At 41.8% G+C, this 27,889-nt stretch overlaps 1 protein-coding gene across 2 annotated transcripts; it reads right to left on the minus strand.

The window, feature by feature from the left end:
• Positions 1–3,396: 3,396 nt before the first annotated feature.
• HLX (H2.0 like homeobox) lies at positions 3,397–13,515 on the minus strand. 2 transcript variants are annotated; one of them, XM_032216778.1, is made up of 4 exons: positions 11,977–13,515; positions 9,810–9,989; positions 8,750–8,934; positions 3,397–4,343 (listed from the first exon to the last, which is right to left on the minus strand). In XM_032216778.1, exons 1-4 carry the CDS (start codon positions 12,521–12,523, stop codon positions 3,930–3,932), a joined length of 1,326 nt encoding a protein of 441 aa, XP_032072669.1. In that variant the 5' UTR covers positions 12,524–13,515; the 3' UTR covers positions 3,397–3,929. The 2 variants fall into 2 exon arrangements, with proteins under 2 accessions (XP_032072669.1, XP_032072670.1); XM_032216779.1 differs by lacking the exon at positions 9,810–9,989 and having other exon boundaries at positions 11,977–12,675.
• Between the last annotated feature and the right edge of the window lie 14,374 nt (positions 13,516–27,889).

A 27,889-nucleotide genomic window follows, 5' to 3' on the forward strand; every position in this document is an offset into this window, starting at 1 on the left:
TTTCTGCTAAAGTTTTACAAGTTTTTTTTTTCTTCCCATCCTATTTCTATCCTTGTTGCTCTTTCCCAAAATACGGCTTATATGGAAGATGGTCAAGAGTAGTAGTAGGAATTAGTAGTAGAAATAAGAATTCTACTTTCTATGATTACACTTCTGTTCAAAGTACAAGGAATTAGATAGGAAACTGTTGCCTGATTCATAGCAATCCTAAATTTAGAAAGTAAATTCAACTTACTTTATGATGCTCCTACTCAGAGGGTTTGCAACCTGATCCTGAGCACCTACTGATGAGCTCCAACAGAGTAGAATTTCTATCTATTCTATACTTGGCCTGTGGCAAGATAGAATAGAATAACAGAGTTGGAAGGGACCTTGGAGGTCTTCTAGTCCAACCCCCTGCCTAGGCAGGAAACCCTACACACTTCAGACAAATGGCTATCCAACATCTTCTTAAAAACCTCCAGGATTGGAGCATTCACAACTTCTGGAGGCAAGTTGTTCCACTGATTAATTGTTCTGTCAGGAAATTTCTCCTCAGTCCTAAATTGCTTCTCTCCTTGATTAGTTTCCACCCATTGCTTCTTGTTCTACCCTCAGGTGCTTTGGAGAATAGTTTGACTCTCTCTTCTTTGTGGCAACCCCTGAGATATTGGAACACTGCTATCATTTCTCCCTTAATCCTTCTTTTCATTAAACTAGACATACCCAGTTCCTGCAACCATTCTTCATGTTTTAGCCTCCAGTCCCCTAATCATCTTTGTTGATTGAACACTTGTCTTTCTAGATGATAAATGGGCAATCAAGACTATATCTAGCAAGAAAGCAAACTCTTTCCTTTCGACTGGATTAAAGGAGCAGGAACATGTGGCCTTCTATATATCATTGGGTTACCACATTTATTATGCTGGTGGAGGACAGATAATCCCCTCCATAGATTAAACAAATTCAAGGAAAATAAATTGAGCTGTGATCAATAACAGAAAATACAATGAGAGGAATTTGTCAATTTGTCATTCATCAAATTGGTTCTTTTAATTGTCAATTTTAGAATAGTTGAATGGCAACATATCTTTTGATACTAAGTGGGGATAAATCATAGACTGGCTAGTTTCATCTCACTTTGAACTGCAGTTGGGGATGGATTATTAAATCTTGCACTCTTAGTAGAAATTACATTTTGCCTTTTTTTTTTTTGATAAAATGTTCCTAAATTCTTCAGGTTTTGCAATTCGCAGGATAACTATGATCTATCTCAGCAGCAATATAATAGCAACAAAGCATGTGACATATAGTGTGGCTGCAACAAACTTAATTTGTACATCATATACTGTACATGTAAAATGATGACGCAAAGGTTGATCCTAAACTGCTTAATAAAACAATTCTGTGATTTGGTTGTACAAATAGTATGAGTCATTTGGGCTGCCAAAGTAGCATAGCTGAGATTTCAAAAGAACATTATGGTCCAAGACAAATTTAGATAAATTACAGTGGTGCAATATAATTCTTACAAGAATGACAGGAAAAGGGTTTTGGTTTAAAAGAAAAATCAAAGGTTTGAATTCCAGATTAAGTCCCCTAAAATTTGCTAGTTTATAGATCCCAGGATTCCTGGGATCCCTGGTTTCAGTTTTTGCTTTATAACATAGATGCAGAACCTCTGGATCAGGAATTGCTTGCCTTCTACCAATGCCTTTAGTGGCCCCTGCACACTTCCCAGAGCTACAATTTGTGTGTGGGTGTATGTGTGCAGTGTGTGTGTGTGCATGCGTGTGCGCATGCATGCGTGTGTACAAATTTTGGGGTCTGTGGAAGAATTTCCAATGGAGATATCATCTTATTTCTAGTGACTTGAAATCTTTTCATAATATTCAGTCTGGTTTCTACATCTGCTAGAACTATTGGCAAAAATGGAAATAAAATCAACATAGCAGATTCTATACAGATTGTGAATATATCATAGGTAGCAATATCAGTGTGTACCTTCCCTTTTCTTATTGTAAAACTATCTTTTATTGTACATATATCTATCCTTTCATTTTATTCCCCTATTTTAACATGAAAGGCTGGGCTCTGTTCCATCAAACATTAACTCTGTTTCCTGAGGCTTGAACATAACTAAATATTATCTTGATAATGCAAAAAAAAAGTCTATATAACCATCTAGCAACTACTAATGCCAATGAAATAATTAAAACCAACTTTACATTCTGGCACTTTTTATTTCTCTTTACCCTGACATTTACTGTTATTGTTGTTCCAGCATTAGTATTTTTATAGTTAGATAAGAGCTCAATCTGTAATAAATCTATTCATTTTTAAGGTGTAACAAAACTCTTAACATTCTTCTCAAATTCAGTTGCCTTGTTAAGTTGGATGTTGTTAGTGAAATAGTGGAGGATGAATTAAAAAGTACATCAGTTTTGTCCTATAATTCTCTTACTCCTCAGACCCAATTTCTTCCTAAATACAAAATCTCATTGTTTGTAATGCCGTTTTTTTTTTTCCTTTTCAGATAAATGTGCAGAAGGAGCAAAATGGTTGGCGAGGAAAGAACTTTATGCTATGTGCTTTATTACTGACTAAGTTTCAAATAATTGGGATTGGAATTGCATTCGTATCTTAATTTCCAGTTTCAGTCTGACTTTCCTGAAGAACCCAATAATGGAGAGCATGAATTACTTGTGGAGGGGAACTGCCTTTTTTTTTTTGCTATAACTATTTTGAAATTAACTTTTCCTCTATTCAAAGCAATTTTAAGTAATAAAAATGTGTGTGCCTGAATCTTTAAACCAATAATATAATTATGTAGATACTATTTCTAAAGTATACCAAAGTAGATGGAACCCAACCCTATGCATTTAGAAATGAATTTATGGCGGTACATTGGATACCAAACTGTTCTTCCCAAAAGCAGACTGTTAAAATGAACATGCAAGAGACACAGATATTAAGTTGCTTGGAAACCATAGCTGCATACCTCCATTAAATTAATCTGCATTTTCCTCTATATTGGTATTCTATCTTTAGAGTAGAATAAATTTTAAACCTTCAAATTTTATTTAGTGGATTATTTTTAAGTGCCATTTGCTTATCACCATTCCATGCATTGTAACTAAAGAAATTAAATGCAGAGCCCAAAATGAAATCCCTAGCTTTTTTAATAAATAAGGAAATTTAAAATCCCTGGAAGGATTGCTTTCCTATACTACAACTTTGCATTTATTAGTTCAGAAAAAGTTTGGAACAAACTTTGCCTACCCTTTCTTCAAAGTACTTATTACACACCATCCTATGGGGGACACAGAACTTGGAGATTTGGGGAGAAGAATCAGCAACTCAGCCGTCAGACCATTAAGGCAACTAGCCTACTTTTGCCATGAACAAAAATACCCGTTAAAGTATTAAGAAACTCTTTATTTACAATCCACTTTTCTCCATCTTTCTCCAAGTCTGTTGGCTCTCCCAGCCTCGTTTTCCAAGCAAACATTTGCCAGGGAGCCAGTGGAGGATCGAAACGTGCAAAAGCCGATTTTTTCCCCTTGGCCTTTGCTAAGCTCCTCGAACCAGAAGCCTTCGTGGCCGGGGGACCCTCTGCCGCGAAGGCGCCCAACTTCCCTCCCTGCCTACCTGAGTGGACCCGTTCAGGGCGCGCCGTCTGGAGGCCTGCAGGATCACCTGTGGGCCGTCCCATGTCTTTTAGGGATGTGCCCGGGGCCCCCCCGCACACTCCATACAGGGACAGACAGGGCCCCGATTCCGAAGGTAGCCCAGCTCCACCCGCCGTTCAAAGTCAATTCCCCCGGAAACCATTCAGGAGCGCTCCGCCCACACTAGGAGTTAGTATCCCGCAACCAGAGGCCTCTGTCAGGCTGAGCCCTCGGAGCTGGGGCTCTTGGCAGGTTCCCAGCTTGGCTGAAGGGAGGCCATCACGGAGAGTCCCGCAGGCAAAACGAAGGCTCGGGGCACCGCAGAGGCTCCCGGCCTTGCTCCAGGCCTGGGAGAGGAGGCGGCGGCTCGGGGTGAGCTGCGGTCTCCAAACCGGCGGGTGGGTGCAGCTCCGAGATGTGCCGCTGCAGGCCCTGATCAGGAGGAGCTCCCGGCTCAGTCCTTTCCCCGTCGCTTCCGAGCTCCAGATCCAGGGATTCTGCCTCGCTGCTGTCGCTCTCGCCTTCCGAGCGGCTAGGGCTGCGCTCGAGCTCGCCTTCGCCTGCTGGCCCGGGCCCCAGAGCCGCTCCGGCTGCAGCCACCTTCTCGGCCGGCTCTTTCTCTTTGTCTTTCTGCGCCTGCGCCTCTTTGGAATGTCGCCACTTCATGCGCCGGTTCTGGAACCAGACTTTCACCTGCGGGCCAAATTTATTCATGCATTTATTATTTGTTGAATTTATCTGCCGCCTGTCTCGCCGTGAGGCTACTCTAGGCGGCTCAGAATAAGGAAAAGGAAGAGAAATGAAAGGCGTGTAAACGGAACACAAGTAAAACAATAGAACACTAAAGTAAACTATGACAAAGGAACACAACAAGAACAAATACATTAATATGATAACAAAAAGATGGATGGGTGGAGAGCACAAAGCAAAGGATTGTGTGTGGGGGCCGAGGGGGGGGCAAATGCAGAAGGGAGGAGGGGCTCACAATTAACTCGGGCTAGATCAGCATTTCCCCTCCCTGGTCTGGGATTTTTTTTTAAAAAAAAGTAGAGAGAAATATTCTAGTTCTCGTGAATAAAGAAATAAGAGCACAATACAGTAATTTGGAAGGACCATGTCTTTGAGATAAATTTAGGGCCATTTTTCTCATTAGTCATCCAACCATTGTTGGGCCAATGTAACTGTTTTGAGCACAAGCTTTATATCACTTCAAGGATGGAGGGTGCTGCTTGGGACTGGGAAGAGGAGGAAGTGTTGATGCTTTTGGTAGGGAGAGAAGCACCTCACAATTGTCTGGGCATTTGGGGAGACTAACCCTAGAGTTCAGTAAGTTTGATTAGTGGTTAAGGCAACAGGCTAGAACATGGAGAGCTGGGCGACCTTGAACTAGTCCCTCTCTCTCAGTCTAGCAAAGAGACAAAGGCAAACCACTGCCCACAAACCCTGTAAGGTTGTCCAAGTAGCTGCCAGAAATCAAGAGTAGCTGAAAGCACAACAACAATGACTCTAAGGACCTGGGTACCTACGAGACCATCTCCTGCCACATACCTCCCTTAGACCAATAAGATCGCACAGGTTGGACCTTCTCCGGGTGCTTTCAGCAGGACAATGCCGGTGCTGGCGACGCCGAGGAGCAGGGCCTTCTGTGTTGCCGCTCTGGTCATATGGAATGAGCTGCCCCCAGAGATCCGGGCCCTCCCCACTCTCATGGCCTTTCCCAAAGCCATTAAAACCTGGCTTTTCCGGCAGGCCTTCTGATTGGGTGTTTGTTGCCTTTCTTTTTAACTTCGTGTGTCCTATTGTTTTTAAGTCTTTTTCTTTTTATTCTTTTTATTCTGTAAGCCGCCCGGAGTCCTTCGGGATTGGGTGGCATAGAAATCAAATAAACTCAAACTCTAAGTGTTTATGCTACCTGAGCAGAATGTCATCCATTCCTCTCTGCCCCTTCCCGACAAAATCTGGAGGTTGGATCATTTTGCTGGGTCCTCTTAAAACATTGGCCGCAATTGTTCAGACCTCACAGAGGAGGGGGGTTCCAAAGTTTAATTCAGGATTTAAAGGTGCGCCCCGCCCCCACCGTTGTCATACACGATAATAAAGGGAATTGGGTAAAGCTGAATCAGAAGTGCTAATTCATTATTTTTGCTTTCCTTGCACTGGCATTATCAAGGTCGGTGACATTAGTAGAAAAAAAAGGCAGAAGAGAGGAAAAGGAAAATGCCTTGAACTTTTTTTAAAAAAAATTCTCAATGGAGAGATAAAATTGCTGAACTCCCAAGTTTGCCCTTCCCATCATAAGTACTTCACAAATTCTTAATCCTGCTGTTTTGAAGAGTGAGCCCAGCATTTTCCTGCAGAAATATTTGCAGGCAAAGTCACTAGTTTAGATTTTACTTCTAACAAAACTGAGTTGCGAGAGACAGACAGGCAGGCAGACAGACAGACAGACAAATCCGGTCTTCTGCTCTCAGGCTACAACAAAATGATATAATTTTTTTAATTTGTACAACTCTGCATTTAATTTGTCCATCTGCATTTTATACATTAAAATTACAAACTCTAGTTTTCTTTCTTAGTTCTCCCTTCATTCTATTTTTTTCTTGTTAAAATCTGGGAGGTCTACAGGTGATTGTAGCTGGAATGTTAATCAAACAACCCAGGCTTTTTAGTTCTGGAAAGTAGCAGGGAATGTGCCTCAGCCTGATTTTACTTCAGCGGCTGGAGTTCCTTTCTATTTCCAACAGGATCAAGTATATGTAAACTGAAGAGATGGGGATATATTATACCGATAACAGCTAATCCCATTTATACCTACATTTTAAAAAATATTTAAACAGTTTAAAACAAAATAACATTGATATTGGTTATAAATCTGCCTTTATAATTGTCCTGTCACTTTTATCACTATATTTTCATTTTATTTTGTCCCTATAAAAAAGTTGTCATTGAGAATGATTCCAAGATAGGCCATCTTGATGGTATACGTGCATTTGTAGCTTGGTAACTAATTTTAACACTGATTCTAAAACAAACGGAGGGACCAGGTTAAAATTGTCAACTAGATATTCAAAGACAGAGGTTAAAGCAATATCTATTTACCAAGGAGAAAATCCAGTGAACTCAGTGGAAATTACTTCTCAGAAGCCATTTGTAGCATTGCACAATTGAGCAATTAAAGTGACTTCAGGAAATTTAAGACTGTGCCTGCTTTCCCAGACATTTTTTTTTACAAATAGGGTACAAAATGTTTGTGTGTTTGTCCAAAGAAAAGATACTAAAATAAAAACTATAGAATATTTTCTATGATCATATGTTATTTCATAAATAGTATTCTATACCCACCCCACCTTTACTTTATAGGAACCTCCGATATCCACCACTATTGACTGGCTGGAATTGCTGGGAACTGTAGTTCAGCCAGCCATTTCTACACATTCACAGGTTTTCCTGTGTCTATGATATGATAGAATCTGGATGATAAATCATTGATTTATCCTGCTAGGAGGGTAGCACTGGCATTTTCCTACAGTTTACATATTAGTTAGAGAAAGTGCTCGGAAATTTTCCTTCCTCAAAAGACAAACTTCCTGGCTCACCCAAAAAGGGCATTTGTGAATGAATGGAAAGAAAATCAGGATCCCTTTTCACCCACTGTGATTGAAAACACTGGCGAGGGAGGGAGAAAACGTGCATTTGTCCAATTTCTCCCGCTATATCAATAGAAGAAAAAAAAAATATGAAGCTCAGGATTGAACAGTGGACTCAGTTCCACAGGATTAGGCTGGAGTCAATGGCAGTTGTCCCTATTTTTGGTTTCTTCTCAGCCAGTTGTCCCTTTTTTCTTGCTGGCATTTCCCGCCAACAGCCAAAATAAACACTTCGGCTGTAATGACAGATCAATCTCTGACCTAATTTATGGTCCCGCTAGACGTGTTATTTACTGCCTTGTCTTACTCAGGACGAAGCCATGTAGAAACAAATTGCTTATGTTGCACCCAGAGGTTGGTGGGGGAGGGGCGGTTAAGTTGTTCTTTTCTGCCCTGCAGGCGCCTCTCCCACACATAAAACACTGTCCACTTCAACCACTTTCTACAAACAAGATCTACCAAGTTTAACAGCTTATTTAATTGATCTTTATTTTTGGTTCCACATTACATTGAACCATAAAGTAGTTAGGTTACGCAAAATTCCATTATGTACACCCTTCCAGACACACAAAATTTAATCAATGTTAAAATTAGGCTTAACATGTTGGCTAATAGTTGCTTGGTTGGTAACTGTTGTGATTAAGGCTGTTGCACAAACATACACTCTGTTCAGTAAGAGCATGCAAATGGGTTAGATGACAAATTTGGGAGGCAGCATTTCAGCTTCTCTGAATATGGACAAATATGAAGGAGGACATTAACAGGTATATAAGGACTCCATTTTACATCCAGTTTCCTGAATTCAAGCATTGGTGACTGACTTCAGTCATGAATCTTAACCAAATCAGGCAACATCTTAAGAGCTGCAGTTGCATAACACCATTAACCTGCTAGATTTGATTTTAAATTTATTATTTTTGTTTATAATTTGCTGTGGTGTGCAAATGTGGTCTGATGATTTAGCTGCCAAGCTCCATGTGTTCTGCCAGCCTAACTGAAATAATACTATGGTAGTAAGACTATTGTGCACATCCCACCAGTAGAAATTATTTTGGAATAAGCCGAGGAATAATGAAAACAGCTTCAGTAAGAGATTACTGTAGAACCACTGTATGGTAGTTCCTCCTCTGGAAACATTTGTTTGTCCAGTGGGTAAGAAATCGGGATACCACAAGGCACTAATGGTGTGGGTGTTGCTCATGAAAGGTGAAGTGGGCAAGTCTATTTGCTACCTATTAAATATAGGGAAATGTGGTATTATTTCTTCCCTAAGGTAACAGATTTCCTTTGCTTTAAATAATTAGCATTTAAGCTTTAACAAATAATAGCCTGTGGAAGGATGGGATTTATAATAGACGTCCATGCAGAATCACAGCTAAATGCTCAATCGGATTTGGGGCTGCAGATAAATTAGTCAAAAGGAGTTTTTTAGTAGGGGGGAAAAATCCTTACTTGAGCATCTGTGAGACCTAACATGGCGGCCAATTGTTTTCTGTCCGGTTTGGTGACATATTTCTGGATTTCAAAGCGTTTCTCCAATCCTTTTCTTTGGAGATTAGAAAAAACCGCCCGGGACCACGAGCGTTTCCGTTTGTAGGTCTGAGGCAGCGTGTCTTTCGTAAGCACCGCATACGGACCTGGAAGGTTGAACAAAAAAAAAGAGGCATTTAAGGGGCTGATCATGAGTGGATCTAAGTCGAATCCCCGCCGCCCCCGCTTGCAGGGAAAGCGCGTCCAAGGGAGCTAACTTTCCAAGAAACTTTCCAGTAGAAGCTGGCTGCTAAGAATAGCTCCGTTCCTGTAGTCAAGGATCACTAATCTTGTCTTTTAGTGGTTGCAAAAGAACCCTGCGCTGCTGCTGCTGTGCCTGAAATAACGCAGCCCGCCCCTACAATTCCTTCTTTCTTTGGATCGCCTTATGCAGCTGGATCGCTAGTCTATTTAACTCCCCTCTAAAGATTCCCGGGCTCTGATTCTCCTTGAAAGTCGGTGCCTTTAACCCTCGATCTTCCAGATGTTGCTTAATTTCTCGGCCACGTTAGCAATCCCAGCCTTCCAAAGTTATAGCCCCGAGAGGATGTCTGTTAAGTCAGGAGCAAAGAAACAGCCTCTCATTAGCTCCTTTTTCACACCTAAGATTAAGTTTGAGGGTCTTTTGGCTTGTCAAAGGGGCCATCCGTAACCAGGATCCATTTGCGTGGAAGTAAGCTCTGCTGAAGCAAATAACGAGCTTAGGATCCGGTGCTGAGGAATCCTAATTGCAAGCGCTGAGCCTTCCATATGTTTACTTCGATGATCCTTATTTCAAGAGTAAAAGTGAGTAAGGAAAAAAACCCTTGAAAAAAATTAATCTACTTTCCTCAATTGGGTGCCTTCCAAAGGGAGTTGATTTTAGCCAGGAAAAGTGCCACATTGTCTAGGGATGATGGGAAAATCGGAAGGCAACCAGGTTCACTCTCACTTTGAGAGTGGCAGATAGGAATTGATCCGTGCTCAGGATGAGTTTTTATACCTGGAAAAGTGTCTTGAAACTGGTGCTGAACGGAATTCCTTGGGGTTGTGTTTAAGGGTCCCAGGACCCCAGAAGTCTCGTTAATGGGTTCTAGAGACGTGAAGAACTGGCCGGATGGAGGCTGTAATGTGGGGACATGAATCCCGCTTGGGCGGCTGGCGGTTAATAAAGAGGTCAGATCTGTGGGCACAGGAACAAGGAGAGCTCTGTTACAAGACTAGCAGAATGGTGCAGGTCCCAACCCTCTCTACAAACCTCAGCCATAGCCCATTGGTGACATGCCCTAGTGGCCTGTAGGGATGGGGGACGACTCCAAGGCCACCTTCTAAGGTTTGAAGGCCCTCAACAGACCTGAAACTGACAAACTCCTTTTTGCACAAATGCCACTGTGAGGCTCACAGCATGTGCTCCTCATCCAAGACCAAAACTAAACTCTAAAACCAATTCTAATTCCAATCAAGACAGGCTGAAATCACTTCTCTGGGGACAGGGTAGGCCCAAACCAGGGAAAAACTTCGCAACCTCTTTGGGCCTTAGATGCCACATGTTAGATGGGTGAGGGTGGCCATAAGATATTTTCTCCCTAGTTACATTTCCCAGTTAATGTAGCTGCAGTACTGCATTGCTGATAATCTATTTGTGCTAATCCTTTCCACTCCAAGGATAGGTGGAGGGAAGTGGAAAAACCGAAGGAAGACTGAAGGGCTCAAATCCTGCATTATTTCAGGAAGGACAGCCAAAGTAAAATATTTCTATGAACAGCCCAAGCTGCTTTTCATAGGCTTTTTTTTACAAATGTGAAATAGCCACACTGAAAGTAAAAGGGCAATTTACCTTTGTTGATAGGCCCTTGCTTGATTCAGCACATTCTTCAATTGAACCTCTCTAAATTTGCTTGCCAAGGGACCAACAGATTGATTTACTGATAGGTAAAAAACAGCCTCCAGGCCCATGGATGCTCAGCAATGAGTTGGGCCAATGGGCTTCAATCCAAGAAACCAGCTTTCACTATTGTGGGAGCTTAAGCCATCCAACCCAAAAATTCAAACTCAGGTTTTTTGCAGCTTTGATGTGATCTTACAATTAAATCACAGCTATCCTACCACAACTAGCCCGCCTATCTATGTCCCGGAAAATAAAGCTTTCTTGGGCAGTTTGCATTTCTCATAATCCACAAGGATATCTAACATTAGGTGCAATCAAAGATAATTTTCCTTTAGGTCATAAATTTGCCCATCATAAGCAATAATGGGTTGACTTTGCTCATGGAGGTAGATTGGTTGTTCCTATCTCCAACACACAGATTAATACATTCACTGATGGGCAATGCAAAGCTATAAATGCTTACTGAGAAATAAACCCCATTTACCTCATGGAGGACCTATTCCCAATTTTGGGGTGAGAAAACAGGTCTACATGTACCCTGTGATCCTAGAGAAAAGCCACTCAATTAGTTTACAACTGCAGTGTCCACATCGATGAGACTTACTTCCAAGTAAATACATTCTGGAAGGAGACTCTGGCCTGAATTTCTTCAAATATTTCTGAATTTTTAAGCAATCCAATTGCTCAACTGTTTGTTCCATTGAGCAACAACAGAAACATTGCAAACCGCAGCAGAGCTGTGTTGAGTTCCTTCCCTCATTTCTGGAAAGGGCTAATTTTACAAGTTACACTTGATTATAGTCAAAGATTTGTTTTTGTTTTTTGTTTTTTTTCCAATCTTTTCGAGCTAATATAAAAGGTTTGGGTATTAATAACTGAAAGAAGATTAACAAAACAGATCCTTTTGTAAATTCTTTTCCCCAGTTCAACCCACCCTTCCTGCAGGTTGTAAGCAAGGGTCCGCAGCCTCATAGCAGGATCACATAGGGTTGACCTTCCAGTTGAACGGGAAGATTACATATAATCTCCCTTCAAATAAAGAGACAGTAGGGACCATGCTAAAGGACTGTGAAAAGGAACCTGCAGGAACCGGAGAAGACTATTCTGCTCAAATTCTAAGGGGCGCTGCTTCTTTGTTTAACTAACTAACTAACACACACACACACACACACACACACAGAGGCACACACACACACACACACACACGTACGTTCTGTTGCACGTACAGTTTAACAAAACAACTTCAGTTCTCCAAAAGGGAGGAGAAATCAAAAAAGCTAACCTCTCAGAGTATTGCTCTCCTTCAGCTTCGGGTCGAACTCGGCTGACAAAATGCGATCAATCCCAAATTTCAAGTCTTTGCTAGAGGGAGCGGCTGCAGAGCTGGCGTGAGTCTGGCGGCTTTGCCCTCCGCCCGGGGTTCGTGCACCCCCGCCGGAGCCCCCTGTGGGAGAGCGCTGGTGCTGAGGATGGGAGTTGTGGTAGGTAGCCGAGAGAGGTGACAGCCTAGTGGCAAAGGCGACTGAAGTGTCCGGGGCCACTATGGGTGTTGGTCTAAGCGGGGAAGCGGCGCCGTGGTACTGTGCATGGGCATGGATCCCACTTAAATGGGAGGCCAGGTTGGCCGCGGTTCCTCCGGGCAGGCCGTCCGCAGAGGCTTCTCCTGCGGCCGCGTGTAAGATGTCCGCGATGCAGAAAGACGGTTTCTTGAGCCCCGAGGGATCCAAGGAGAAACAGCCGCCAGCGCCTGGGCCGGCCGGGGTACAATATGCCGCTGACCACAGACTGAAGTTGGAAGCATAAAAGGGTGCGAGTCCGGCTGTGTACATCCTGCCGATCCGGCGGCCACCCGCTCCTGTCTCAACTCCTTCAACTGACAGATGGACCCCCAGACTCAGTAACTGTGTGCTCCGACTGACCCGCAGCCAGCCAACAAACCAGCCAGCAGTAAAACCGCCTCCTTTCCTCTGGTCAGCCTGGAGAGCTCAACGCCGAAATGTCTCTTGGCCTGGCCGCATTGCTGGAGGCGAAACGAGGCCACGCAGAGCTCCAGCCACGCGCTGCGAAAGTCAGGCGCGACAAACAAAATAACAACAACCCCCCCCCCCCAAAAACAGAACCCAATCTCGCGCGCGGACCCACATCCAAACACACACACACAACAGAAACTCCCCTCTCTGGAAAAAGAAAGAGGGGGGGGGGGATGAAAAGTATCCACCCGCCCACGAGTCTTCAGCAAAATCAGCTTCCCAGACTCTTTTTTTTTTCCTACCTCGGAGAGAAAAAAAAGAAAAGAAAACGTTTCTTCTGGGATTTGATTGGACAGGAAGCGGCCAATCAGAGCAGCAGAGGGCTGGCCAAGAAAGGAAGGAAGGAAGAAGGGGGAACAGCAAGCCACGCCCCCGCCGAGCTCTCAAGTTTGTGACGGTCCTCGACCCAGCGAAAATCGGGTTTTCGGGGCTGTCCGTTCCGTGAACTGGGTCTTTCTCGAAACTGCAGGGTTCTGGCTAATTGGTCTCGCCGGTCCTCTTTGCCCAAGGAAATGGTGTAGATATGCCCGATTCGGAGCCTGTAACTCTTTATTCTTCACGATCCGTCGCATTTGAGCTTCAGAGGCAGCGCTAGAGGCAGCTGAGGCTTCTCTTCGGAGCCTTCTTCGGGAAGGAGAGGAGATCCCCGCGGGCGATGCAAAGAGTGGGCATTCCCTTTCCAAATGAATTACCAAGCCTGGCTAACGGAGTAGGAGTGTTTAAAAAAAAAGAAAAGATTTGAGGCGGGGTCATTCCCCTCCATTCCTGAATATGGAGGATCTGGGCTGTGGGGAGGATGAATCTTTTGTAAGCAGCTCCTTTCATTCTCTGATGTAGGCTGGGACTGACTAGTGCCCGAAACTTCCGTGGGAAGGATCCAGTTGCAATTTCAGTTGCACCGCAGTGAGCTCAGTGGATCTGTGGCTAGGCTGTTTCGAAAGACAATTCCCGTAGACCGGTGCAAACAACACATCCCGATTGCTTTATTTCGAAGTGTGTGAATGGGTGGCAACAAGGCCTGAACCTACAAAGACAGCACAAATAAACCCCCTGGATCTGGACTTCTTTTTCAGAAGTGAAAGGAGATTTTTGGAATTTGATCCAGTCACAGAAACAAGTGCTAGGGAATTGTGATAAAAATCAGGAAGAAAAACTAGATTCCCCTAGAAATAAATCCCATGAGGTCCAGAAGTGTTTGATATCATATACTGAAACTCAGAGCTACCGTATTTATAGGTTAGATGGTTATCCACCCTCACTTTGAACCCCTGGGACAGAAAAGTAATCAGTGCTAATCTTCAAGGAAACATACCTTTCCTAATTCCAGTTCAATGCTCCAGACGTATAAGACTTCCCCCTTTTTAATATTCTCTGCAACACTAAGTTTGCACAATTTTGTACAATTAGTCTAAATTATTGCCCTTGAGTTTTAGATCTTTTCCCCCCTGCAAATTTCTTTAAAATATTTCTTCTTTAAAATATTTTGAGTCCAGATTCTTATTACACAGGAATATTGCCTCATACAGAGAAAGTATTCGCTACAGAGATAGAAATACTAGGAAAACAGTGTATTTCTCTAAACTGGAGACAGTGCCGAATTTGTTAACCATACAATCATTTTTGTTATACGTTTATTTTCAATGATCAGGTTGAAATCTTATAGTCCAGAACTGAATGTGTGGACAGTGGAAACAGAAATGTTTGTAACGTTGTCCTTTTCCACATTTATCATTTCTAAATTTAATTATTTATTTTGCATATGATGAGAACATGACAGAAGAGAAGTAAACATAAATACAGTCCATTTAATTATACATAAAACTTGTACAGGGGTATGGCAGTGGCCTCATAACTACATATCCAATTCATATTTCTGAGTATGAACATGCTACTTCTGCTTGTTAATTTCAACAAGATTTGTGTAAATGCCCTAAAGACCAGATGGAAATAAATGACATTTACTCAAAGATTTTATATTCAGCATATAGAATAACAAGCATAAAGCAAGCCTTGCACAGCCATTAGGCATTTTTAAGAAGTCCAAACATTTTGTGTTCCTGATATCGAACCATCCCTATATAGAAGGCTTTTTTAAAGAACACTAAATAGATTTAAATACTCTTCACAATTACCATTTGAATGACTGTGCTTTGTTTTGCAATCCTTATCAGTTCCTCTAATCCTAATGGATTTTACATAAAGTGAATTGCTTCAACAGCAGGGAGGAAAACTCATTGGTTAGTGGCCTGGGCTTCTTCAGGGGATCACCAAGTCAGAATGAAACCAACCCTTTCAAAAAAAAATCTACAGCGAATGTTCAGAACTTAAAAAAAAAATCCTAATCATAAAATCATTCCCAGTGGGGAGATTGCTTTAAAATCACTAACCTTACAGTCGCTTAAGGCTAGCAACTGCAGGGGCACAAATCTTCACTAGAAAGATCCCACTGAATTCAGTGAAGAACATTTTGGAGGAAAGATACATAGATCAGTCTTCCATGCAATTAAACTCTTTCCACAAGTATGCCTAATGTCCTATCCAGAATTATGAGCAAGAAGCCATCAATTTTATTTCATTTTCCATTTTGCAGAAATTACTACGAAAAAAACCCTACCTCAGCCATCCTTGCGACACTAAAAATCAACTTGTTATTTTCATATTGGCACATGTTATAAATGTTTGAATGCGGTCCTACATATATTGGGTGAAACTTTAGATCCCAGAATAATTATTTACAATATACATTCACTTTTTCTGGAAAGAATGGCAGGGATTTATCTCCACCATTGACTAATCAAAAATCTCCTTCCAACCCACTTTAGCTCAACTTCTGGTGATTTTGGACATCTCTGTTCAATAAATTTGATGGCAGAGGGAAAGGATTGCAGAGGGATGACAGAGTGGAATGACTTCTACCTTTTTTCCAAAGAGCTGAACTGACAGTGGCAGAGGGAACATTTGAAAAAGAAAACTTGTTCAGGGAGAAAGAAAAAGCAAAAATCCATCTTCCCAAGTTTGGACATAAACATAATAAAGAAAATGATTTATCAACCTACATTATGATGATTTTCTAGGAATCTGAAAGACAGCCCTTTCTGAATTAACCAGCCTCACTTTCAAAAAAGCGTAGGTTTGAAGGAGTTTGAGCAAAGTTATTAAGGGCCAGCTCTATTTATTACAAAAGTAAATAGCCATGAAGCCAGGAATATTTCCTTCTGATCCAAGTGGGCAGAAAAATGTCCAGCTGAAGTTTTAGTTTTAAGGCAAATTCAACAAATGTGGCATTTTCTGCAGTGATTTCAAAACAATATTTTAAAAGCAGACTATGATCCTATAAGCAACAGATGGATTTTATTTATAATTGCATCCACAAAAGTATAATCATTACCTTTTAAAAAAACCAGCTTTTTGAGGTGCCTTGGTGACAGGAGCCACCCACCAACTTTCTGAATAGGCCAGTATTATATGTCCAACTGTGCACTGCCAGGCTTGCCCCAGCTTCTCCTTCACAGCTCTTTTTCAAGGGAGAGGGGCTTTCCCAGAGGTGCCAAATGGGCGGCATCATTCTCAGAGAAGCAAAGTTAGCAGGGGCATCTGTCTAAGAAGAGAGTGAATTTTGAGATGTCGTTCCAAATGTCAAGGGAAATGACGTACATAGAAAGTCAAGTGGGTAGCTGCTTAATTACTTAAAGCAGTAATTAATCTGCTTGGTGTGGACTGATACTATTGTTTTGTCTGGAAGGAATCCTGCCACCCAAACAGGCGAAATCAAATGCCCTCTGAAAAGGTGGGATTGAAAATAAAGTTTTGCTTCCCCGTTTTTTTCAAAACAGATTCCACATTCTAGCTTGCCAGACAAAACTACCCCCTTGTCTCCTTCCCACTAGCCAGAACAGATCCTTCACTCCTCGGCCACTGGTTTCCCCTTTGAATGGTTTTTAAGACCATTTTCTTGTCAGGGAAAGTGATTTGCAACTGCCCAGTTTGCATTATGAGGACCGGGAAGGGGAGCCTGAGTATTTCTGGATAAGGAATATTTCAGAAAGAAAGAAAAAAATACAGGAAGGAGGGAGGGGAGAGACTCTTGATCAGCTCAGCATTTGCATGTTTAAGGATATCTAAAAATAACCCATAGGAAGTCCTCTCCCAAATAAGTTACACCTAAGGGTGGGCCTCATGCCTTATGGGATAGCAAGGGATTGTTATCCAGGCAATTATTTGTGAGGTGAAACTATCTATAAATGCAAGATGTTGGTTTTTTTTTAATTATCTCATGGACTCTTACAGCTCACAGCTATTGCATTACTGCAATCCACCTATTTTCTCCAGCGTAGAGCAAGAAAGCAACAACCTTCACCCAATGGAAAGATTTTTTTCCAGCATTATATGACAGGAGATATTTTCCCTTTCTCATGAGGTGCATAATTAAACTTCACTAATTCACTACCAAAAGCTTTAGTAGCATATATGTCTCATTTTTCATTAACTTTAATAGCAAATTTATAAATGTTCCTTCCCTCTGCTGTCACTTCAGTTAAATAAAACTTTCATCTGCGTCAAGTGTTTCTCTGGTCCTCAGATGAAGATAAACAACAGAGGTCAAGCTGGAACCATTTAGAAGAATCTTGACTGCCCACTGATAAAAGTAAAAAACTTGATTAGTTGGCCCTCACAGAAAATCTAAGGCAACTATATTCTGAAAGTTTATTCCCAGAGTTCAGTTGTGCTTGTTCCTAAGCATCCGATATTTTTGTTAGCAATGTCCCATAAAGCTTTCTCTTTAATATCTAAAATTGTTCAGCTTCTGCATCTGACTGAGGTCTTTTTTTTAAAGAAATAGCACATACGCACACATGAAGGACACAGAGATTTCCTTTCCCCTGTTGGAAAGTTTTCTGGTCCTCAAATTTCATTCACTACCCAAGCAAATAGTACAGTATGCATCACCGTGGAATTAAACTGCTCCAAATCTCTAGATGAGAAGTAGCAACACCAAAACTGGGGATCACATATGATTGCTCTCCTCGAAAAATCTCTTTAACAGATGCCAGATGCAAAAATTCTAGCTAAGGCAGAACATATTCTAACCATTAAGAAATAGTGTGCCACTGAGCATATGTTGAATACAGAAATTTGTTGGTGTGAACATAAAAACCCTCTCCTGCTTTTCTCCTGAGATTTCTCTTTCAGCAATCTGAATTGTTCAAAAGCCATTTAGTTGTCCTATGGAAGCCCAAATTCCTGACAAGCATCCAGCATTTAAATGGATCCCAATCACTTTTCTGCTGTTTCTGCTTCAGACACACTTAAAACCCATTCCTAGGCGTGGTACTCAGCATTTAAAAAAGAGAAATTATGCTGTTTTGCTTGAGTAAATTGAAGGAAAGGGCGGAGTAGAAATGTAATAAATAAATGCTATTGGTGGTTTTGTGGTTGTGAATCAAGACTGTAATTGTTATGACATGAATGACTGTAGCGGAGAAGCAAATTGCCTGATCAGATTTTGGCATTTAGGGAGAAGGGAAGAGACAATTTGCTTCTGATGTTGACTTGTTTGCTTTTTTGGCACAAGTTACATTTCCCTTCAGCAAGACCATGAGGCATCACTATTTAATATCTTCCTTGCAGTTTGCTCCCCTTCAGTCACATCATTTCCGTGGATGTGCCTGGTGTGTGGTGACCATAAGATAGTCCAGCAAATTCCACCTCTCAAATCTCATACATATATATTGATTGCCCTTTTGGATCAACATGAAGGCCTATTTCCTTTGGGAGGTTTTGCTTCTTATAGCAGTCCAGCACATTAATGTCTAGGAAGTTCACAAGCAGGCCACAAAGTCTCCCAGCATCTGGCGCTCAGATCTCAGAGATTCCTCTATGTTCTCCTAGCTAATTGGAAGAGCACACTGGGGAAGCATCTATTTTCGGTGTGTGTATTTGCATGTGTGTTTTCTTAATAAAACCTTAGAGACATTCATATAGCTCTTACCGAGTTAAGAGGTCTAAAGATGTTAGGATGATAAGGCCCTCAAAATCTGGGTATCAGGACTGGGGCTCCCAGAGAACCCCAAGACATATCTAGGAGTCTCTATTGCTGAAGAAGAGGATTTTTATCCTCTCTTCATCAGTGGTATATATTTTTGTTTTTATGATTGATACTTCTGTGGTTTCAAATATTTTTATCTCTTGTTTTTCTACTGGCGGTTTTATCTACTTTTATGCAGCAGAGTAGCCTTTGGTGGGATGGTTGGCCGTACGAATTTGATAAATAAAGGCTGATGGACTATATTTCCCACTATCCCCAGTCAACAGGAGGTAAGAGATGTCTGAGGGTCTCAGGGCGGGGAAATGTTGACGAAGAGATCATGGCTGGTAGGTGAGGTCCAGCCCAGGTAACATCTTGCCTAGATTAAATTAGGGTTAGACAAGTCATCCATCAAGGCTGAAACAGCACTAAATGTTCTACTGTAATACCATCTCAGCAAATCTGACAGATGCGAAAATGGACTAGATTCCAAGAAGTTAGGTCATTTAATGAATGTGAAGCAATTAGGCCAAGGAGTTATGCAGCATAAATGTTCAAGAATAGCAATAGCACATAGACTTATACACCGCTTCACAGTGCTTTACAGCCCTCTCTAAGAGGTTTACAGAGTCAGCATACTGTCCCCAACAATGTGAGTCCTCATTTTACCGATCTGAAAGATGGAAGGCTGAATCAACCTTGAGACTGGAACTGCCGAACTGCTGGCAGCCGGCATAGCCTGGGATTTAAAACATTGCCTAATCATCAGGCTTCCAATTTTCCTTCCTTTTCCTTCTCAATATTTATAGCCTGTGCTACTCCTAATAGCCTTCTGAGTAGTGTATAATCCAAAAATGAATTGAAAACTTCCAAAAATAAAAATACTTCAACCAGACTAAATGAAAAGCCCCATGTATGTATGTATGTATGTATGTATGTATGTATGTATGTATGTATGGTCTGTCATCTGTCTGTCTGTCTGTCTGTCTGTCTGTCTGTCTGTCTCTATCTATCTATCTATCTATCTATCTATCTATCTATCTATCTATCTATCTATCTATCTATCAACCTACCTACCTACCTACCTACCTACCTATCTGCAGGAGTTCCAAAATTGTAGTGTTCGAAAATGGGTCCCTTTGGCAGTGATTCCTTCAGCTTTCACTTTCAGGGGCTCTTTTAAACCAGTCAAGAGGCAGATAGAGAGAGAGAAAAACAGGCGGAGTTCCGATCACAGCTTCGTGGCCGCCATCTTGACCTTTCTGACCACCCCAACTGGTTCTTGAACAAACGGAAAATCTCAGTCACTCCAATAGGTTCTTCCGCGGGTTTTAGCTATATTCTGAGGTTTTTGGTCAGAAGCGGCAGGGCCTTTTGGAGCCCCCGTATGTTTCCAAAAAGCGAGCCCTGTTCTCAAGCAGCTTCCAAGAACCAAGGTGTTTATGTTATTTGCTTGCTTTAAAGAATGAAAGGCCGTGGCTGGAAGAGGCGCCATTCAAAATACGATCCAATTTATGAAATAGCCACTTGGATCAAGTTTTTTTCACTCTGATAATAAAAGAGGCTACAGCCGATTTCGCCCCACGCCCTCCGTTATTTCAGGACAGTGGATTCCCCGCGCTTCAGGGATTGCAAAGAGGGAGAACCACAACGGCGAGAGCACGCAAACCGCCCCACCCAGAATGGGAGAAAAAAAGCGCTGCCTCCTTCTAGCCCCCCCCCCCTTCCCTGAAGCCCCCGCCGGCTGAAAGCCTAGGGAACCGCGCTGCGCTCAGACCGAGGATCGCATCGGCCCCGCCTGACGCGAAGAAGCCGGTCAGGGCAGGAAGGGCCCGGCTTTGCTGGGACCTCGGGTCATCTCCTGTTTTCAATCGGCTCCGAGGCGGCTTAAATGAGCGGATGCGCCTGCCACATTGGGCGCCCAAAATAGAAGCGCTTGAGGAATTTAGAACCCGCAGAAATCTTTCTTTCTTCCGGAGAGAGAAAGAGGGAGAGAAAGAAACGGGGGGGGGGGGATTCATTTACGAGTCGGAGCGTTTCCCTTTCCAATATTTGTGCAACTTTATCTCGCAAGGCAAATCGCGAGGGTGACGCAAATCCGTCCCTGCGTCTTAGCGCTGCGAAAATAAAGGCGAGGGAGCCCATTCACTGCTGCCGCCGCGGCGAACCGAATCTCCGGGGCCGATTGCCTTCTTGTCATCTGGCTGTCCCGAAGTTTCGCAGAAAGACGCGGGGGAACCGCGATCTTCTGCAAGGGGCCGCTAGGCGGGAAACCGAGAAGAAGGTGCAAGAATGAGAGGAAGGCGGTTTTAAGCCGTGCCCGACACCCGGTTCTTTTTCTACAAGGAACATAGGCTGAGGATGATGGAAGCGGTAGTCTAAGCCTACCTGCAGAGGGGCAGCTGGAAAAAAAGGATCGCGGGTTGATTATTTGTCCCATTCGGGTTAGATAAGGGCGGGAAGAGAGAAAGAAAGCCCGAATGCTTCCCAACAGCTTTTGGAGCAGAAATGGTTGCTTCCCAAACGTAGCTGGCAGAATTCCCACTAATGTAGAGAACAACCATCAGAGGCCCCTAATTGGGCGCCATAATGTATACGTCTGAACTCAATATCATTTTATCCGTTGTATTTTGTTTCTTACTGTATCCTTCTTGTGAGTTCAGACTCGCAATAAGTCAGAAGGGGATGAGTTTAATGAGTCTAAAGAGGGATGAGTTTAAAGGATGGTATCTTTTGATAATAAGTAACTAACAGTTTAGCTTTCTTTCATCCTTAGATTTTATTGTGAGTTGCCTTGCATGTCGTCTCAACAGTAAAGTGAAACGTTAGGTAATGTAATAGCATATAATAGGTTTAGAAATAAATACCCCTGTGCATAATTACAGTATATGTGAATCTTTCCACTGTTTTCAGGGGAGGTTCATTCTTCTGTACCAATAATACCCAAAGTCTGCAGTCCCCACCCTTCATGCGCTGCACTGATCTTTTCATTTGAGAATAAATACTATTTCCTCCCATCTGGTGGTGATCTGGATTTTGACAGCTCAAATATGGCAGCCCCAGTAATTGTTCAAAAGGCATGTCTGCAGCGAAGCGTAATAGATGTGTCATCGTGCAAATTCTGCTTGACATTTGCAAACTTACATGTGAGACAAATCTGAAATCATGAAGCATGATTATCGTGTACGTTTTGTTATCATGTACAGGATTGGAGGAAGCAAATGAAAACACATACGTTATCACGTTATCACACAAATACAACAATTTGAAAGTTTGTTCCAGACATTGGGATGTAGATTCTGATGAATCTGGCTTTGCATATGCCATTTTGGCATTGTATTTGCTATGGAAGCCATTGCCTTCAACTGAGTTGGTATAAGTAAGAAGTGTAATAAGTTTTACACAATTTGCAAGTGATGTTAGATGATATTATTGTAAAAACCTTTTCTCCCTCCAAAGAGATGTCCAGCCATGTAGAATCAACACAAAACTACCCCAGCGTGAAAATTGCTTTCTCAATTGCTGACCTCTTTATTATCACTTTTCCCAGCCCAAGCCTGTCAGAACTTCCCTTTAAGGATATATACACTGTCCAAGGACAACTCAAGGGGGAAACCATGGCTTTACCACAATTGCCATTAAAAGCAACTTAAGTCTGCCATTACTCATAGACTGAGAATAAGAATGGCTGAAAAGGATATAAGTGCAAATAGGGGTACTCCTTAATAAATTGATTGTTCGATTGATTGTGCCTTGGAGTCAGTTTTTGTCTCCTGATGACTGCTTGGATTAGTTCCTGCAGTTTGTCATTGCCTCCTTCCTAGAACTGACAAAGAATGACTGGCCCAAAAGTTGCCTAGCTGGCTTTGTGTCTAAACAGACTAGAACATCCAGTCTCCTGATTTCTAGTCTGATGGTTTAACCACAAAAAAGTCTCTCTTTTTAATAGAATAGAGGATTTAAAGCTGCTCTCTGTACCTGCAGGTTAGTACTAAATAATATGATTTACTTTAGCTCTTTGCTACCATGTAATGGTCATTTGGATTATTGCAGTCCAGATGTTGTACTTTGATCATTGTCTTGAACAGAACTCAAGTTATTATTAGCAGCGAGCATAGAGGTACAATAAGTAGTGACAATAGGGAATCTCATGATGTGGTTGCTCTCTGCAGACTTAAAAGATAAGTGGAGAGCATTCAGTATAGCAAAGTCTTGAGTGTAACTGGGTTTCTCTCAGTCAAGGGAGTATAGCAAGAAGTGGGGAAGCTATGAAAATTCCCAGAACTCAAATCCTTACTTCCCATTTGCTAAACTATTAGGAACAGCTGGACTGGAGTTAAGGAAGACATATAGAGCTTCATTTTCTTTCCTGCTTTTTAGGGTTCAGTCTTTATAAGTAGGACAGAAACTGAATCGCTTACATATTAAAAATGGCTCATATAATTTATGTTATACAATTAAGCTACCAGTCACTAAACTGTAAGGTCCTCCTTTCAATTGGAGGCTTAACACAATATAATTCATTTTGGAAACATAGGAAATTCAGCCTCATGTTTCACATTCGCCATCTAACATTTTGGATATCTCAGGATGAAACCTAGTAAGGCTTCAACTACTCTGAAGAGACAGAGCAATGGGAGCATTAAACGTCCTGCTAACTCAAGATTGCAGGCAGCATTTTAATTTAGTGGTGAAGAATAGCATGGATGGTAAGGTGATGTCCTAAATCACTCACAAGGAAATGGCTTTAGAAGCCCACTTCCTTTAGAGTTTAGACCATTTCCACATGGCTGCCTTACAATATCACCCAGATGTTGGTGTGGTGATATGAAGGCTGTCTTTCTTAACTGTTTTATCAGCACAGACATGGTTAGATGATAATATAAAATGCTATAAATCACTCATGAGGAAATGGCTTTTAGACACATCTTTGCCTTGCAGAGGGAGATGGTTCAGATCAGAGAGAAAAAGAGAAGTCCAAGGCATAGCTTTAGGAGTATATAGTATGGTAGACCACATTGATTAGTATTTTCAGTTCACACAGACTGCTCTTGGGGCATAATGGCAGATATAGTCTTTTCCTGTTGGAAAGCAACAGATTGGGGATGTTTGTATGACTTATTCACCCAATCTTTTCTCATGCTAAATAACAATCCTGCTAAGGAGTCACAGTACCAAGGCCATTCAATCCACTGCATTTTTGGATCCGAATTTTCTTGAAGCAGGGAACAATTAGCATTCATAAACATTGACCCTCATGGGGAAGGGACAATTTATCCAGCAAGGGTAGTTTTGAGCAAGATCTCAGGGCCAAGTTGCTAATTTTTATTTGTAGGAAGATTCATTAAAGAGCAACAGGGAGAACACCTTTTGAGCTCTTATTTATCAGGCACAAATCCTGAGAACAGGATTAGCAACCTCTAGCACGTCGCCAGACGCCAGAAGCCAGAAGCCAATTGTGCCAAAAATCAGCAGAAGGCTCTTTGTAAGAGGTAGGCCCAGAAGAGCAGCTCCATGTACTGGGAATGGGTCCATCTAGCTCAATCCCACAAATCTCTGGAGGATGTTAAATACTTTTGTTCTGATAATACCAGGGCCATTTCCTGTTTCCAGTGTTATTAAGCTGAATTCTTGCATCAAGGACCGTGCTGTTCCTCTTTTTCTGGTTTGATTATTGTTTAGTTTGACTGCTGTTTTAAAACACTTCTTTGAAGTGGCTGGATGCAGCCCAGGCTGTACAATGTGACTAGAATAAACTTGGTTGCGATCATCCTTGTTCACTTTCATCTTCATTGCACAAACCTCAGTGAAACATCAAGAAAGCTACCCAGTCGGTCTTTGGTTAAGTTCTTGTGGTTAACTTGGCCTTGCCATCTTTCCTCACGCTGCAGGAGAAAAGCCAGTGTGTAGCCTGATACTTAGCATGGGTTTATAATGGGCTGAAAGAAAGCTGAATGTCCAAGACATTGTCCCATAGTATTTTATTTTTTTCTATTCTGCTTGCTTATCAAGGCAAAATATATCATCTGTTCTCTGGCTAAAATTTCCCATGAGGGGGGTTAGACTGAGCAAAGATCTGGAGTCACATAGACTGCATTCACACATGGCACTAACTCAAGGTAGGAGCACATGAAACCAGATGCCAGCCAGCCTTATTAAGGTATGGTGCATTATAAAGAAAAATCAGTCCAAGTTTATGATTTGCATGAATCCAAAAAGTTTAGTTATTTGAATAAGACATTAGTGTGTTGTCTTACTGTGTTGTTGAGTACAAGCAGAGCAACATGGTTGGTTTTTACCTTCTATGCTTTGTAAATCACAATCTATGGCTTGGTATGTTGCGCTGACATTAAAAATGCTATTTAACAAGCCAAGCTTAAGCAAAGTATATTTGAACGTATTGTGAAGTAGGCCTTATATGCATCATGGCCAGGGCTGTAGGATCAACATAACCACTAGACACAGCACGGAGGGTTTTCTCTATCTCTTGATTGGCTTCTAAGGGTTGACTGGGTCTCTTACAATAATTCTATCTATAGTCCATGCAAAGAATGAAATCGTAAAAGTTGGAGAAATTATCACTAAATAACTAAACACCCACACCCTTGGTTTCAAGCAGGCTTAATCTGAGATCAACCACCAAATGTAAATATAGTTTGAACAAGTACAAGTTTAGGATGATGGCTTTTGAATTATTGATCTTTTCTGCTGATTAAAATTAGCTTTTTCTTTGCCCTGTCATATGGTTTAGGAAGGAAAAACATAGGTGGCGGGAATGTACACAAGTGCATTGTTAGCCCGCACTATATTTTACTCAAGCTTTCAGACACACACAATCTGAACTTGACATGGCTACCATCTTGGTTGTCTTTACCCAAACTCTAAGCAACAACAGGCTTAAGGTACCAACTGGATCTGACCTGAAGAAATGGCATCTTTTCAATTGTGTAGCAAGTATGGAATACCATATAGTATTTGTGGGATAAAGCAGTGGGGACTTTTGGAGCAGAGAAATCAGACAACTGCCATGCCTGGCAGTTAAAGGGATTTTCCATTAGGAAAACAAGGAAGTTTATAAGAAGACTCACAAAATCTTTATCAGGATGATAATACTTGAGAATAATGTAACCTTTTGCTTTTGGCTTCCATTTATGAATTATGCTAACTGCTTACCGAGCTACTTCAGTCCTTTAAGAAATCTAAGAATAAAATCAGAGAAATTACAAAACACAGTGTAATTTTTGGTGTGGGGGAAGGGGGCTATGTAACTATTTCCCAGAATTTAAAAACTCTAAGGCCGTGATAGCGAAGCTATGTCACATGTGCCAGAGGTGGCACGCCGAACCTTCTCTATGGCTAAGCGTGCCGTACCCAGCTGCTCTTCTGGTTTCCGGCATTCCAGTTGGTCTTTGTGTGTGCCATAGCGCCAGAAACCCAAAGACCAGGTAGCCAGTGCACACATGCGCACAGGCCAGCTGGTCTTCGAGTTTTCAGCCTTCCGACACGCACATTCCGGTTTGGGCACTCAGTGCCAAAAGGTTTCCCCATCACTGCTCTAAGGCCTCTATTGAGGGGAGGGGAGAGAAAATAACTTGGTGCTGTGCCGGCTCCATTACTGAACATTCTTGCAAATAATACCCTGTGAACACAGCCATTGCTGAGATTTTTGGTAACAAAAGGAATGTCTGTATGATGTGCATTCTCTGGAAGGCTCAATCCCAATTTATTTTATCACACTTGAATTCAAAGAAAAGCTTACTGGAGCAGGATGCCTTAAAGGCAGTACACATCCTTTGCTGCCTCTGCTTGGTGTATAAATAGAAGCTTAGTCCAAGGATTTGTAAGTGCAGGATATTTTCACCACTGAAAAAACTCTGCTTCTGGTTTTCCACTCTCTGTGAGTGTCTTTCAGTGCATTGCAAACTCATCTGAATTCTTAGACAATAGAACGGCAGAAACCTTGCTGATTTACAACCCAGAAATAATCTACTTGTAGATCCTAATTGATTGATTTTTCCATTCCCAATCTAATCCCTGTACAAAACTGTCATTACATTCAGGGCCAATCATTCAATAAAGGCATTCAATAATTGGAATTAATTCAAAACACTGTATTGCTCATATCTCCTGCAACTACTGTCCATGTGTTCCATCAGGTATGCCAACATTCAAGTATGGAATAAGAATAAGAAAGTTCTGCCTGCCCAATACAAATCTATATTATTTCTCCTTTTCAGATTTCCTAAACTAAAAAGACATGCTTGAACATTCACATATTCACAGTCCTTAAAGAAAAATCCTGTGCTGGAAGAAGTATGTTCTGGCGTCATCTGCTGGCCTAGTGGATACATTACAGATTGCCATTCTAAAAAAAGAAGCAATGGTTGGGGGGAAAGAGGGACATCCCTCATCTTCCTCAGATAAAGATCTTCTTTGATTAGAAGACAGATATTTTCCCCCAGAAGAAAAAACTACAGAGGATGTTTCCATCATGACTGGACAATAATTAATAATAGTTAGCACAAAAACCCAAATAGGCACCTACATGAATAAAAAAACGTAGAGGATCTTTTTATAGACATCAGGAGACTCTGAGATATTGTCAGGCTGCCGGTAAGGGATGGCATACATTCAGGGGGAAAAGTAAGTAGTTGCAACTGAGTGGTTTTTACTCTTCAGTACCGTCCTATTTTACGCTCTGTGTAGAAGGTACGAAGGGCTTTTTTCACAGAGCAAAAGTGAGCAAAAGCTCTAAGTACCTTCTACACAGAGCTGATTCACCTCACAAAGCAGGAAGCTGTTTGCTGACTTGTCCTCCTTTTAAAGAACTATGTCTTTGTCTGTACTGGTAGTAAAGGATTGGGAAGGATCCTTACATGGAGTAAGTCATGTTTCTCTAAGAATAATGGAAAGTCCCACAGACGGCCCAGGAAGGACCAAGATTAGAACAGGGCTTTCAATGTCTTGATTCTTTTGACATAAACTGATCCCACATGGGGGGCCTGATTAGAAAACATGCATAAAATTAATATTACAGATAGTAGATGGACATGCTTGAGAAATTTAAAAGATTCTCAAAATACCTCATCAATCATGGGCAACCTACAGTCATTGGACAAGCAACACTGCTACCCCCAACC

This window comes from Thamnophis elegans, chromosome 4, assembly GCF_009769535.1.
Source record: "Thamnophis elegans isolate rThaEle1 chromosome 4, rThaEle1.pri, whole genome shotgun sequence".
Classification (NCBI taxonomy): Eukaryota; Metazoa; Chordata; class Lepidosauria; order Squamata; family Colubridae; genus Thamnophis; species Thamnophis elegans.

Bases quoted from the DNA above. Each gene is read 5' to 3' on its own strand.
- HLX (XM_032216778.1), bottom strand. From the start codon at position 12,523: ATGTACACAGCCGGACTCGCACCCTTTTATGCTTCCAACTTCAGTCTG. The intron at 9,990-11,976 runs GTTAGCTTTTTT...CTGTGCCCACAG, and splicing joins GGAGAGCAATACTCTGAGAG to ATCTGACCTCTTTATTAACC. The intron at 8,935-9,809 runs GTATAAAAACTC...TCAACCTTCCAG, and splicing joins GTTTCAAGACACTTTTCCAG to GTCCGTATGCGGTGCTTACG.